At 42.2% G+C, this 14051-nt stretch overlaps 1 protein-coding gene across 6 annotated transcripts in view; it reads right to left on the minus strand.

Annotated features, from left to right (window-relative positions):
- The window catches only part of KIZ (kizuna centrosomal protein), a 113670-nt gene that overhangs the window by 29968 nt on the left and 69651 nt on the right, over positions 1–14051 (minus strand). For 4 of the 6 annotated variants that reach the window (XM_060123021.1, XM_060123017.1, XM_060123018.1 and 1 more), the window contains exons 7-8: positions 13871–13984; positions 6467–6617 (exon numbers count right to left, since the gene is read on the minus strand). In XM_060123021.1, coding sequence (XP_059979004.1) covers positions 6467–6617; positions 13871–13984 — 265 coding nt within the window. The remainder of the gene's footprint in view (positions 1–6466; positions 6618–13870; positions 13985–14051) is intronic. The other 2 variants (XM_060123019.1, XM_060123022.1) reach the window with 1 other exon arrangement.

The raw sequence follows: 14051 nt of genomic DNA on the forward strand, positions 1-14051 counted from the left end.
AAGTGGGCCTTGGATTTTACTCCAACTGGGATAACTCTGGCATGAACTGAACAGGATCCCTGTTTCTGCCGACTGGCATTCAGGTGTACCATCCTCCCTTGAAGCTCGGGCCAGGGCTGGTTCCCATCACTGGCTGCCATAGTGCCCAGTCCCAGCTGCCCATGTAAACCATGGCACTGCACTTGCTTCTAGAATCTGTCCAGAAGGACAGGAGCTGCCATCTCGCAACCATCAGGATGCTCTCTGGACCATCCTAGCATGTCTCATTTCAAGATCTCTGCCCATCCTGATCTAGTCTGTCTGTTCCCACAGAGAGTAAGCTCCTATTCTGTGCACCCAATAATTCTGGATATATGGAAAGCATTTTAGATGATGAACAAAAAGAACTGGCTTAATCTCTGTAGTTAAAACTATAATTTTCTTTTTCTGATATTTAAAATAATCCAAACTTTCTGAGAGTGCCTCAAGTATGTATTTCTTCCTCATATTATCTTATGCAATAGCTGTAACTAATAATTTCTTGGCATGACTTCACAATAGCCACTGTCTTAACCCACAGTTTAAGAATAAAGTTGTTAAAGGACTGTTGAGGCTTTCTACACTTTATACTGTAGAATTTGCAGACCATGGAAATTGTCCTAGATTTTCAATAACTCGGATTACTTCTCACTAGTCCCTCCATGATGACACACAATCAACATCACTGTTTTGCACGTCCCTTTCATGTAAGAACTTCTTTTGCTTTAGCTGGGTTCCACCTGGGCTTCAAAAGAACACAGACTAAAGTGCTATAATGATACTGCAAACATCCTTCTAACGAGCCCTTGTAAGCTTGCTAAGAATACCACACCAGTGTCACCAGCTCTATACTGAGCCCTCTTTTTTCACCATGCTGAGTAAGTGCGGGGCACACTGCAGGTTTTCATTTATTTCGCATATTTTATCCCATTTATCTTCACTACTTAATACTCATATCTCTAGGATTTCTCTTACTAATTCTACAGATAACTTCTCAGAGACGAGTACTTTATATCTATAAGGGTTTTTGATGGATGGTCAAATTACAGCATGAGAATGGTTGGTTTGACTCTGCTGGACCATGAAGCCAACAGAGATGGCGGTAGATCTGCCCAGCGGGTCATCCGCAGAGGAATTCACAAGTTAAGTCCCTAACAAGCAGGAAATAATGACAAAATGGGACAGAAACAAAAGTCAGTCTGAGACAAGGAACGGTAGGAAGGTCCATTCAAAGGACCCACCAAAAACAACTTATGCAGAGTCAGGAAAAACATCTGTGATACATTCTCAAGATGTACTGTTTGCAGATCTTTGAAAAGGCGCATTTCTAAGGAAGGCCCCAAACGGAAGGAGTTTGCAGTGTGACCCGCGAAAGAACTAAAGCGCAAAGAGTGAGCAAGCTGCCCTGCACGTCCCACCTGTGACTGAAGGGCTCTGCAAAGTAGGGCTCTCTATCTGAAAAATGCCACCAAAGATGGACCTTCTGATGGTGCTTATGAATGGCCCGTGCTTGGGTTCCAACTTATTTGTTAGGTAGTAAAGGCTCGCTCTCATCTCATACATTTGAAGCCCGGTGGTGGTGCTGGAGACTGCCTCATCGTTCTCAGCAGTCTGCAGCCTAAGTCGACACCAACGAACTAGTCCCTCACTTTTCTAACCTTCCCAGGAGCCAGGAGAAAGCGCTTAGAAATTCAGCGCCAAGCACACACTACTTACAGGATGACTGAGAGTGACACCTCCATATTTCAGATCTTATGAAAGAAAAACTGTCCTATGAGTTACGCTCAGCAGGACACCCAGGATTAATTGGCTCATTTTCTCAAAGTTCTGTCTAAATATGGATCTTGCTAGGCCTAGAACCCTAAGAGTCATCTAGGTTGACTCAATTTACATCTAGAAACTTATCAATTGTGAAATTCACATGCATAAATAGATAAATGAAGATATTAATGGAAAAGGCTTTGTATCCAAACACCATTAAGAAAAATGAAAGGTGAAAATCAAACTGCTCAAAATATTGTAGCAAATAATACAAATTCATATATGAGTTCTTAAAAGTCAGTAAGGAAAAATATTACTAACCTAATAGAAAGATGAGCAAAGAACGTGAACTGGCAAATTACCAATATAAAAGAAGAAATACAGATGGCTAACAAATAGGTGGGAGAAAAGTGTGACCGCAATTTGACCTCCTTGGCACTTCTCAATTTGGTGCTCAAAAAAAAAAAATTGATAGTATCCAGTTTCATAAAGAGCTCAGAGAAATGATATTTTCATCCATTCCTGGTAAGTGATGACCCTTCCAGGGTGAGATCTGACAGTGCAGAGCAGAAGCCTGAGAGACGCACATACCCTTTGACCTAACAGATCTACATTTAGGAAATCATTCTCAGGAAACCGCATGGGAATCTGTAAAAACTGAACTGCTCAGATATTCTTTGAAACCTTTTTACTAGAGGAAAAATTAAAAACAACTTAAAATGTTTAACACCAGGAGCCTGGTTAAAGAGACAGTGGAAGAGCCACACAGGGGTCTCTGTGCAGCCGTTAGAAAGGATGTAGAACACGTGACGGCATGAAAGGAAGTTCACCTGTGACAAGTGGGGAACATGGAGCCCGTGCACACAAACAGTATAAGCCACGTTTGTCAATATGTTAAATATTAAAGACCATACATTGCAGTGTCAACAGGGTTCTATGTGGACAGCTGGATAACAGGCAATTTTCTTCTTTTTGTTTACCTTAATATTCCAAGTTTGTTTTTTTCCCTGTTACTTTTTTAAAGAAAACATATGCTAGCTCTAGAAGAATACGGTTTCTGCAACGGGTGCTACAAAGAGAAAATGAACGTGAAAGCACTTAATAAAATAAAATTACCTTCCATATGTAAACCAGTGCTGTTAATGCAGACACAGAACAAGAGAATGAAACACCACAGATGTTGACAGCATGGATGTTTCCCCTCATACACAGATTAACTGACCCTTCCTCAAGAACCTTCCTCCTGCACACCGGAAGTAATTTTTCAGTGTTTAAAGAGAAACGCGAGTATCATTACTTAAGTTTTATCTGAGTTATAGGAGAGGAAGGGGATTTCATCGATGTAGCACTGAAAAAAAAGGGGAAGTATTCATATGAGCCAGTGAACGAGTATTCAAGAGAGAAGAACAGAACACCAGTCCCTCATTTCAGGAGAGGGGCAGGGGTTTCTGTGGCCGTTCCCACCTGCTCTGCAAGTGACTCCGGCAGGCTGGGCTGCTTTGCCTGCAGAGGTCCCCCTGGATGGAAGCAGGCTTCACTTGGGAGAAAAGCAGTATTAAGGTACTTTGTATTTTAATGAAGCACCCAACTCATTTTTTTTTCACATAATTACAAATTTTCCTGATTTAAAAGCATGCAGCTCAATTATGTAATTGCCTAATAGGTTATGCGGGTGCTGTGGATCTTATCTGGTCTCAGGGGGACATAATCCAAATTTCAGCAGCTTTAATGATGTATTTACTCAGGAGACGGGTTGACTCCAGCTGACAGCAAGGGACCCACAGGTAAACATCATTTACATGTGGCTGCTTAATTAGCCATTTACCCAAGAGATCAAAGTAAGTATTTCTGAGCTTCATTAGACTCTTAACCAAGTGATTTCTAGTAGTGCTTCCTTAAATTTTGAAAATCTCCTACTTTTAAGATTTTATCTACAGAGAAACACTGAACCCATACTATTTACTAAATGTATATATTGTTCGAATACAGGAAAACAACTCAAAGACACTTGACTATGCTAATCATAAAATGGTTTGTGAGTCTAACAGTCCTAGAGCCCAGAAAAGCATTTTGTTCTCACGTCTGTAAGGCTTGCCCCTGCCCACATCATCCTGGGAACGTTAGTCTTTAGGGCCGCGCATTTTTTCAGTTGCAACCTATTTGAGAAACTGACTGCTTGCTTCTATTGTTAAGGAAGGATTTTTTTTTTTTGGCTGTGCCACAGCATGTGGGATCTTAGTTCCCCAACCAGGGATTGAACCCGTGCCCCCTGCAGTTGGAAGCATAGAGTCTTAACCACTGGACTGCCAGGGAAGTCCCTTAAGGATGGATTTTGTCATTCATTTATTAGTGATTTTTATGGCTGTCACTAAGATGATTTAAAAAGGAACAAGAAACCTACTAGGGGAGGAAGAATATCATTTGACTCATAAACTGTTAGTTGGGAAGCCCCTTTCCCATTAATGATGGAGCTATTATTTGAAAAATTATGAGTGAACTGGTCGTCTGGAACTTGGAATATGTTTTCCTGATATAAACAACACCTTTAGAAAAATAAAAAAGATGATGAGATGGCAAATGGCAGGAGGCCAATACTTATTTCACCCTTGACATGGCTGAGATTTGGGGTAGCTGCAGTGAACAAGAATGGAAAACGGTGTCGTTACAAAACAGTACTAAATACGATGGATAATAAAACCTGAAAACAAAATCCTTTTTAGGATCTACATTTATCAATAGGTATGGAACGGATCTAAAAAGCACAGGTTCTGTTCCCCCTAAAGAATACTGTTCTTTCTTTAAGAACATTCACACAAATGGTACCATACCTCAAACAAAACAAAACAAAACTAAGGGTTACTTACTGAGTCACACGCAACACAGTAAAATGAAAATGTGTGCAGGAAGGATGCACACAAGGTTACCTTTGAAAAGGGCAGGAACTGTGAGGGGTGCCCAGGGGCTGTATCTATACCTGCAATAATTTACTCCAGGAGGGAAGTGGGGAGGAAGGAGGTGAGGAGGGAGAGCAGAGAAAGGGCAGGGGGAGGGAAGGAAGAGGAGGGCGAGGGAGTCCAAAACAACATGGTGCAGGGGTAACACATGTGCAAGTGTGGGTCAATGGCGTCACTGTATCACTCCATTTACGTATGTTTGAAATGCTTAAAAAAAAAGTCCTTTTACTCTCTTTTAATTAAGGGGGCAGGAAAGGGGGGTTTGGGAAGGCTGGAGGGTGATGCAGAGGCTCTGGACTGCATGGCAGCACAGGCTGTGGCTTTGGGACAGAGGGGAAAGGTTTGCCTCCAGAGGGGGCACATGAGGAATCCTGAACATTGTGCATAATAAAAATAAAAACTGTAAAATGATCAAAAAGCCTGAGAAGACTACATTATGTATAAGGATAAAAAAACATACTTGGAGGGAATTCCCTGGCAGTCCAGTGGTTGGGACTCTGCACTCTCACTGCCGAGGGCCTGGGTACAATCCCTGGTTGGGGAACTAAAATCCCACAAGCCACGCAGCACGGCCAAGAAAAAAAAAAAAAGAAAGAAAAAACATACTTGGAAACAAGACAAACAAGACATTAAGCTCAGGAGAAGAAAGGCCATGTGTATGGGGCGGCCGCTCTGGACCTGGTCTTCCACCCCCCACCCCGCACTCCCCGTGTTTCCCCAGGAAAGGGCTCCATCAGCTCGTGTCCAGCATTTCATGCTCTCCCTAGTGACAGGTCATCAGTCAGCCCCCAACTGTCCTGGCTGAGCCACAGCAGGGTTCGTCCTTGGCCGTCCCCCTCCCATCCATGCAGGCTAAATTCCCTGAGGCCCTGCAGACCCTCCTGCAGCCTGGCTCAAGGGGCTCCGCGGCTTTCCAAACTCTGCTGAACCCGTGAACACTGGCTCCCGAGCTGGGCCAGACCCTGCACGGTGGGTGGTGATCCCTAGAGCTTCTCATCCCCGTCCCCAGATGCAGTCCACTCCCCAGCCACAGAGAACAGCTCCGTTTCCTGGAAAAGTGTGGGCTTTCTTGGTCTGTTCTTGGGCTCCTAACAGCCCTTGCCCATCGCCCCGCCCTCTGAGCCTGTCAAAATCCTGCCTGTCTTTTAAGGGTCACCTTGCACACCCCTCAGCTCCCTCCTTGTTTCTCCAGATGGCCTGGCTCCCTTTCCTGAGGGTCCATACCCTCTGCCGTGTTCTTACTGCAGGCATCCCATTATGCCATTCCCCTGAAGGAGGGACCACGTGGGATTTCTCTCTTTCCCTCCAGTGGATCTGGGCTGCTGCCTAATCCACAGAAGTGGATTAATACACCTTTGCGGAGTTGACATAAATGACCATACAGTATTTTTAAAGGATGGAGTGGAGAAAGAAAACCAGAATTCTACAAGATGCTGCTAAATTTCCTGGGCAAATGTTGTGGTAGCTATGTTTAACTAGGTTACCTCCAGGACCTGGGTTAACTTTATGTAAGGACTTGAGATGCCTACATATAACACTATGCAAAAGGCCTGAGATCAGACAGTTCAACCAACCAACCAACCAACCAACCAACCAACCAACCAACCACAAAACCTCACTTACAACTTATCATTTTTTTCAAATATGTTAATCATTGTTAAGAACGTAACTATTTCCTCAAATGACTAACTTGTACATGTTGAAACTTATTTAAAAAAATAAAAATTACTAACCCTTGTCCTCTGGTCCACATTTTTGACTGGGAAAACTTCAGACAGCTTCGCGACCACCTCTTCTTGGACAGAATTATCATGTCTTTTCAAGGTGGTAACACACTGACCCGATGGTGTCCTCCACAAACCTGAGGCTGGTGCTTGTTCAAACCTATGAAACAGAAACAGGAGACCCATTAGACGTGCGCCGCGCTGGGTGACTTATGAACCTCCCACATTGTTAAAGGCCCCCATAATCAAGCTAATATTAGACAGTTTATCCAGAAAAGTCTGGAACCTAATATATTCTGGGCTAAGGGAATTTCCAGAGTCCAGTACTTAGATGCAGTACTAAAAGGAACCAGGCCCACTTAGAAAAATGCGTTATATTCCAGGTCTGGGGCAGGAAATGCACCAGATGAGCCCGGAGCACCTTGTCGTTCCAGGAAGTAAGGAAGTTCTCAGACTTCTGAGCTGTGTGCAAAGGCCTTGAGGGTTCTCTTGAAGGGGCTTCCACTGGCCAAGGACAGGACAGTTTGAGAACCAAAAGGATAATGACTACCGCAGACTGATACACAGCAAATATATAAAAATACATGAGTTCGTTTGAAAAATAAATAAATAAAATTTTAAAAATAATAAAAACCTTTGGATTCACAGGCCACAACACAGATGAATCTACAGACATTCTGCTAAATGATATAAGCCAGTCACAGAAAGGCAGATACAGTACGATCCCACTTACATAAGATGCTGAGGGTAGTCAAATTCACAGAGACAGAGAGTAGTGTGGTGACTGCCAAGGGCTGGGGGAGGGAGGAATAGGGGCTAGTTTAGCAGGCACAGAGCTCCAGTTTTGTGAGATGACGAAGTTCTAGAGATCTGCTGCACACCAATGTGAATGTACTTAACACTACTGAACTGTACACTTAAAATGGTTAAGATGGTAAACTTTATGTTTATGTGTGTTTTTACCACAAAAATATAAACAAACCGATCTTTGGATGCTGCTAGGGCAACAACTCATTATTCTGGAAACTGGTTAAGTAAAGGGATAGAATCAAGCATTTACCCTGCCTCTGTGGTTGAAAAAAAAATTTCAGAGTTACCAAGTAGTTGATGGGAAAAGTTTTTCCAACTAATAAATGCAGAAGAAAGAACTGAGTTAGAAAAGTCGCCATTTTCTAAGTCCAAGTGAATGAAATGCGCCTATGAAAGGATCCTAACTTTGAGAAAATTGCGTAGTGGAAGCTTTATATCAGAGGCATCCGTCTGCCAACGCTCGAGCCCACGGCCCAGCCTCGGCAGCACAAACGGTGGGACAAGTAGACACCTGCTGCCTTAGGAGGTGGAGTAAGAAGGACCAACACTGCCTTGGATGTCATTCTGCCAGAGTAACCCGCCTGGAATGTAATCCTGGACTCGGGTCCAACCACCAGTTTACAGGGAAATCATTCGGATCCTGATTCAAACACAGCAAATACAGACAGACTTTTTTAGAGAAAGCCAAAGCAAACTGACAAGGACTAGGTAATAAAGAATCTTCTTAAATGGTAATGTATTTAATCCTTGTACGTTAGAGATATAAGTATTTGTGAGAGAAAAATGCTGTCTGTTTTAAACTACTCAAGAAAAAAGTGTGGGTGAGGGAAGGAGATAAAATAAGACTGACAAAATCTTGACAACTGTGGATCTGGGTGAGGGTACATGGGATTTCATTATACTCATATCTGCTTTTGTGGATGTTTAAAAATTTCAACATATAAGCTAAAAAACAGTGTACTAATATCTGCAACTTACTTGGAAATGCAGACAAATAACAGATTGGAACTGATGGATGGATGGATGGATGGATGGATGGGAAATGGAGAGAGACAGATTTGGGAGTGTAATAAAATGTCAATGGTAGAATCTGGGTGGTGGGTATGTGGGTGTACAGTTCTTTTTACTTTTCTGTATGTTTGGAAATTTTCATAATAAAATGTGAAAAAAGTTAGTCTAGGTACAATCCAGAACCTTTTAAAATAAATCTTAATTGTTATAACCTTTGCCTGACCTAACCCTAGTTTTTCCCAAGACTTGAATAAAGTGGGATGATGCATCATTGGAATCCTGGAACTTATTTAAACACTTCCCCAAATGATTCCAAGGTTCCAGGCTGGTTTGGTAGAAAGCCCCTTCAGCAACTTGCCTCTCCTGGTGATGTCTAGATCCCAGTGACGTCATAAAGCCCCCAGTTCCTCTTTTCTGTTCTGTTCTATGTGAATGAAGCAACCTTTGAATCTGTACTTGGGTTTGCAATAGATTTATTTCCCTCCTAGGAAAATGCACTCACAGGCCATCAGCAAACCCTAGTCCAGTCAGCAGGTATATTTCTCATAATGAGTAAATCAATTGTGTTTTTAGCCTGAAAGAGTGTTTAGTTAGGATGAATTAAATTTGAAAACAAGTTTAATGAGGATGAGTTAAACTAGTTAAGTTAGTTGGGATGGAATGAATTATCAGAGACCAGTCTCTCTGGTGACTGATACACATGATTTCTGCAGAAGCAACGCCAAGGCAAGACTTGGGTTACTAACACCTCTGCCAACTGTAACCATCCTTTGGGTCCTGGAGTGAAAGAAGTAGCTACGGTTTCCTATAATTATTATACCTGCTTCACAAAAGGATGAAACCTTTGGGGTCAAACCTATGGGGTCAAAAAGCAAATAAGCTTCTGGAGGAGGTCGAGCACTAGAACCTGTGACTTCTGAACAGCTAAACCAACACCTGGCAACAAGGAGGGCTTGGGCCATGGCTGGCCTTGTGTGGAGTCCCGTCCCTGGTTCTACACAAACATACAGAATCAGAACATCTACATAGTGGTACAAAGGACTTAAAGAAGTTTTTTCCTCTTTTGTCCACTTCACTTCAGAAACTTTACAGTATCAATGTCACACGGAAAAAAAAAAGTGTGATGTCAGCTAAATTATATACTCCTCTAATTAAAAATAAGTAAAGCAATAGACTCTAAATAGTCTATAATTAATTTCATATACTTGGAATGGTTTCCAATGAGAAAACTGCAATTTAAGCAAATGTACCAGCATTTCCTAACTACAAATGATTTACAACAGATTGGTAATTTGACAAAAGTTTTAAATGCAGACAAAGTAATAAGTACCTTGAATTTTATTCTGAGCAGAAGCAGAATAAAATAAAGAGATTTCTACATACTATACTCCAAACACTATAAAGCTGACTCAATTGTTCAGCATTAGCTTGAGAGTACAATTGGGTGACCCCATCTGAAAGTAGCCACTGACAGAGACAATTAATTGCACCTGGACAAACATCAACTCATGGGTGGTCTCATTATGGTTTTCATATAAGATAAAATGATTAAGTAATCACTTTTGTGTTAAAATGTATTTTCCAGGAGGCAATATGAACAAAGTTTTAAAATCAACTGCCCCAAGTGACATGAATCATATTTTAAAAACTCATAATTGTCTAAAATAATGACTTGGTCCTCCACCTAATAATAGTAAACCTTTCGTATGAAGGACTTTCAACATTTAATCCTTGATATAACAAAAATTAATAATAATGATGATAGGAATGGTTTTGTTCTTTTTTAAGATGCTTCATCTTGTGATAGAGAATTCAGAAATCTTCACACTATCTTTCAGAGTATGCTATGGGGCAGGTGTCCCATTTTCCAGATGGGATTAAAGCAAAGAGACAGACGTCATCTGCCGAGGTTTGGTCAGGGGCTCAAGCAGGGCCACGACCACACCAAACATGGCTCTATTCACAGGCCTGCAGGAGTCCATAAGCTGTCAGAGCCTTCCCATTCTGCCTGGCTTAGAATTCTGTGACATCAATGTCATTAACAATTAAGGAACAAAAGTAGCATTCTCTCCAAGTCTGTGTTTCTGGAATGACCAAGCTGACTGTTTCAGTCCAAGGGATATCACAAGGCAGAAGGGAATACTTCACTTTGGGGAATACCTAGCAACAGCTCCTGGGTGCTAAGGGGCACAGGAGGTGGGAGCACACAGAGGGCAGGGGGAGCGTGACGCCGGGATTAAAGTCTGTGAGACTATTGTAAATAGTGCCGCAATGAACACTGGGGTGCATGTGTCTTTTTGAATTATGGTTTTCCCTGGGTATATGCCCAGGAGTGGGATTGCTGGGTCATACGGTACTTTTATTTTTAGTTTTTTAAGGAACCTCCATACTGTTCTCCATAGTGGCTGTATCAATTTACATTCCCACCAACAGTACAAGAGGGTTCCCTTTTCTCCACACCCTCTCCAGCATTTATTATTTGTAGATTTTTTGATGATGGTTATTCTGACCAGTGTGAGGTGATACCTCATTGTAGTTTTGATTTGCATTTCTCTAATAATTAATAAAGATGTTGAGCATCTTTTCATATGCCTCTTGGCCATCTGTATGTCTTCTTTGGAGAAACGTCTGTTTAAGTCTTCTGCCCATTTTCTGACTGCGTTGTTTGCTTTCTTAATATTGAGCTGCATGAGCTGTTTGTATATTTTGGAGATTAATCCTTTGTCTGTTGATTCATTTGCAAATATCTCCTCCCACCATTCTGAGGGTTGTCTTTCGTCTTGTTTATGGTTTCCTTTGCTGTGCAAAAGGTTTGAAGTTTCATTAGGTCCCATTTGTTTATTTTTGTTTTTATTTCCATTAGTCTAGAAGGTGGGTCAAAAAAGATCTTGCTGTGATTTATGTCAAAGAGTGTTCTCCCTATGTTTTCCTCTAAGAATTTTACAGTGCCCCATCTTACATTTAATCCATTTTGATGGATAAAGAAGATATGGTACATATATACAATGGAATATTACTCAGCCATAAAAAGGAATGAAATGGGGTCATTTGTAGAGATGTGGATGGACCTAGAGACTGTCATACAGAGTACAGTAAGTCAGAAGGAGAAAAACAAATATCGCATATTAACGCATATATGTGGAATCTAGAAAAATGGTACAGATGAACCAGTATGCAAGGCAGAAACAGAAAGAGATGTAGGGAACAAACGTATGGACACCAAGGGGGGAAGGGGAGGTGGGATGAACTGGGAGGTTGGGATTAACATATATACACTAATGTGTAAGGAATGGATAGCTAATGAGGGCCTGCTGTATGGCACAGGGAATGTTACTTCACTTTGCTGTGCAGTAGAAACTAATACAACATTGTAAAACAACTATACCCCGATTAAAAATAATAAAATAAAATATAAGGAGCATTAAAAAAATAAAGAAATAAAGCCTGTGAGAAAGGACTGGCAGCTAAGACCTGACTGCTTGTCTCTCAAAGGTCACGTAGACACCTGGGCCTTTTTCCGAGGCTAGAGAGGGAACCAGTGACAATCAGTGTGCACTGTGAACAGCATCCTCAGTCACGACACGGGGTAATTCTAATTGTAACAGAACACAACAGTGACATTATAATGGAACCATTCCTGACTTCTTTATCTGGCTTTAAAAAATGATTGTGGCAAAGAAACAGTTCCGAAGGCTCCAGATATTAATTTTAAAATTTGTGTTGGTCATAAAGAAGGATCATTTCTTCTGGAAGGCTGATTTATACATAACTGTAGATCAACAGTCATGTAAAAATGCAACTTCTCATAATGGAAACCAATGCTCTATTTATGCATGTTGAGAAACTAAAACAAACATTGGTGTAGTTGATGGAGATATCATATCTTATCACCTACAGTCACAGTTTGGCAGCCCAGGTTAAGAGAGTCACACGATGAATCATTTAGTCTAACAACTCAGTTTGCAAAGAGAATTATAAATGCATAATATGCTTTTTATGCGACATACCACAACTGTGGTTTATGCCAAATAGTATATCAACAGACACACAAGGCAGTGAGAAAGAAGCCGGGGTCCAGCTGAAGAGCCTTACAGTACACAATCACCAAATGACCACAGACTCCTCCCCAGCCAGCTTCTTCCACACCCCTGTAAAGGGTATTTTAAAGACTGCCTTTTGTCACTTCACATGATAAAAAACATGGAAGAGGATTTTCGTGCACTGCCCTTTACTGCTGTTAAGTTGAAAAGCTACTGATCCAGGAAGGTCATGTCTAGCATTCTCTGTAGTCTGGAGATCACAGCATGATGCAGAAGGGAATGTAAACACATTCAGGACTTGTGAACCTCACCTTGTGGTCTGTGGAAATGGAGCCCTGAGATTAGCCAAGTTTTCTTGTAACAAGGTCCTTTTAGAGGCCATTACCCTGACTTCTCCTCATGCCCTGATGGGACCCAATACACACTGGATTTATGCTGAATTCTACTCTGAAAATCATGTTATCCTTCCTGTTTATATCATTACATAAAAGTGCCTGTGTGGCATGTGGAAGGGAGAGAAGACAAGGCCGGATGTTAGACAACCAGACCCGAAGCCCCTCTGGCTCTCCTGGCCAGTCAAGGCCCTTTCAGATGGCTGACCACACCTGAGCTGTCATTTGTTCTCTGCTGCAAAATGGTGGGGACCTACTTCATAAAGAGGAAACGTAGTCAGTCCCCCGAATAAAAATCGGGGTTAGGACACTGGTAACATTCACGTACCATGAATCAAGCACCTACCAGGGGCCAGCGCTGGACAAACTATTACACATACTACACAACTGTAATTTTGCGAATTCAATTAAGAAGCCCAGATGCCACGAAGCTTCTGAGGCCATGCATGAGAAGACACCTAGAGTGCCGAGAAGGTGGGTGGAAGGATCGATTTCTATCTGATTTAGGAAGGACGTACAAGAATCATGGTTCGTATGCACCAACCACCCTGCAAATGATTAACCCCCACTCTCTCACCCCAGCTTTCTAGCCATTTAAGGCACATCCTCCGAGCGCTGCTCTCGAACTTGAGGAAGCAGAGTTTAACACTCATTCAAACCCTGCATGGCTGGGCCCCACCTCCAGACTCCTGATTCAGTGGATCTGGGGTGGGACCCGAGAACGTGCATTTCTAACAAGCTCCCAGGGCTTGTCGATGCTGTTGGCGCAGGAACGTACTTAGGGATCTGTATCACTAGCATGACCTTGGAAATTTAGGAACCTATCTGGGGTTTGGACCTGCTAAGGACATCCCTCTAGATGGTGGTTTTGCTGGATAACCTGGGCGTTCACCAAGGTACGCTAACATGTCAGACAAAGCCTACCCATCTTCCCTCCCCCCAAGTAAGCCTAAAAATGTTGCTATGGGCAGGGGTTGAGTAGATATATCCAATTAACAATGAAAAACAGATACATTCACAAAGAAGGAGATGGTGAAGCCACAGTTAAATTGATGCTGCAAGTGCCCAGCACAGTGCTGATCATGTGGACCAGCGTTTCGAGACCCTTATCTGGGAACAAAGGCCGACCCACCACAGCAGCAACTTGACGACAGTCATACCTGACTTGCTTTTCGTTGCTGCCACCCCCAGGGGAGAGTCTGGGGATCTGGTGAAGGACAGCTGCTTCACAGGCATCAAGGTCTTTTCTCAGAATGTCACTGCGATTACACAGCCTATAAAATAAAACAGGTACTGCAGGAGATGTTTATTTAAGCACAGACGGCCAGCTTCTAGAATCTA

The sequence above is a fragment of the Lagenorhynchus albirostris genome, chromosome 15 (genome assembly GCF_949774975.1).
Source record: "Lagenorhynchus albirostris chromosome 15, mLagAlb1.1, whole genome shotgun sequence".
Lineage (NCBI taxonomy): Eukaryota > Metazoa > Chordata > Mammalia > Artiodactyla > Delphinidae > Lagenorhynchus > Lagenorhynchus albirostris.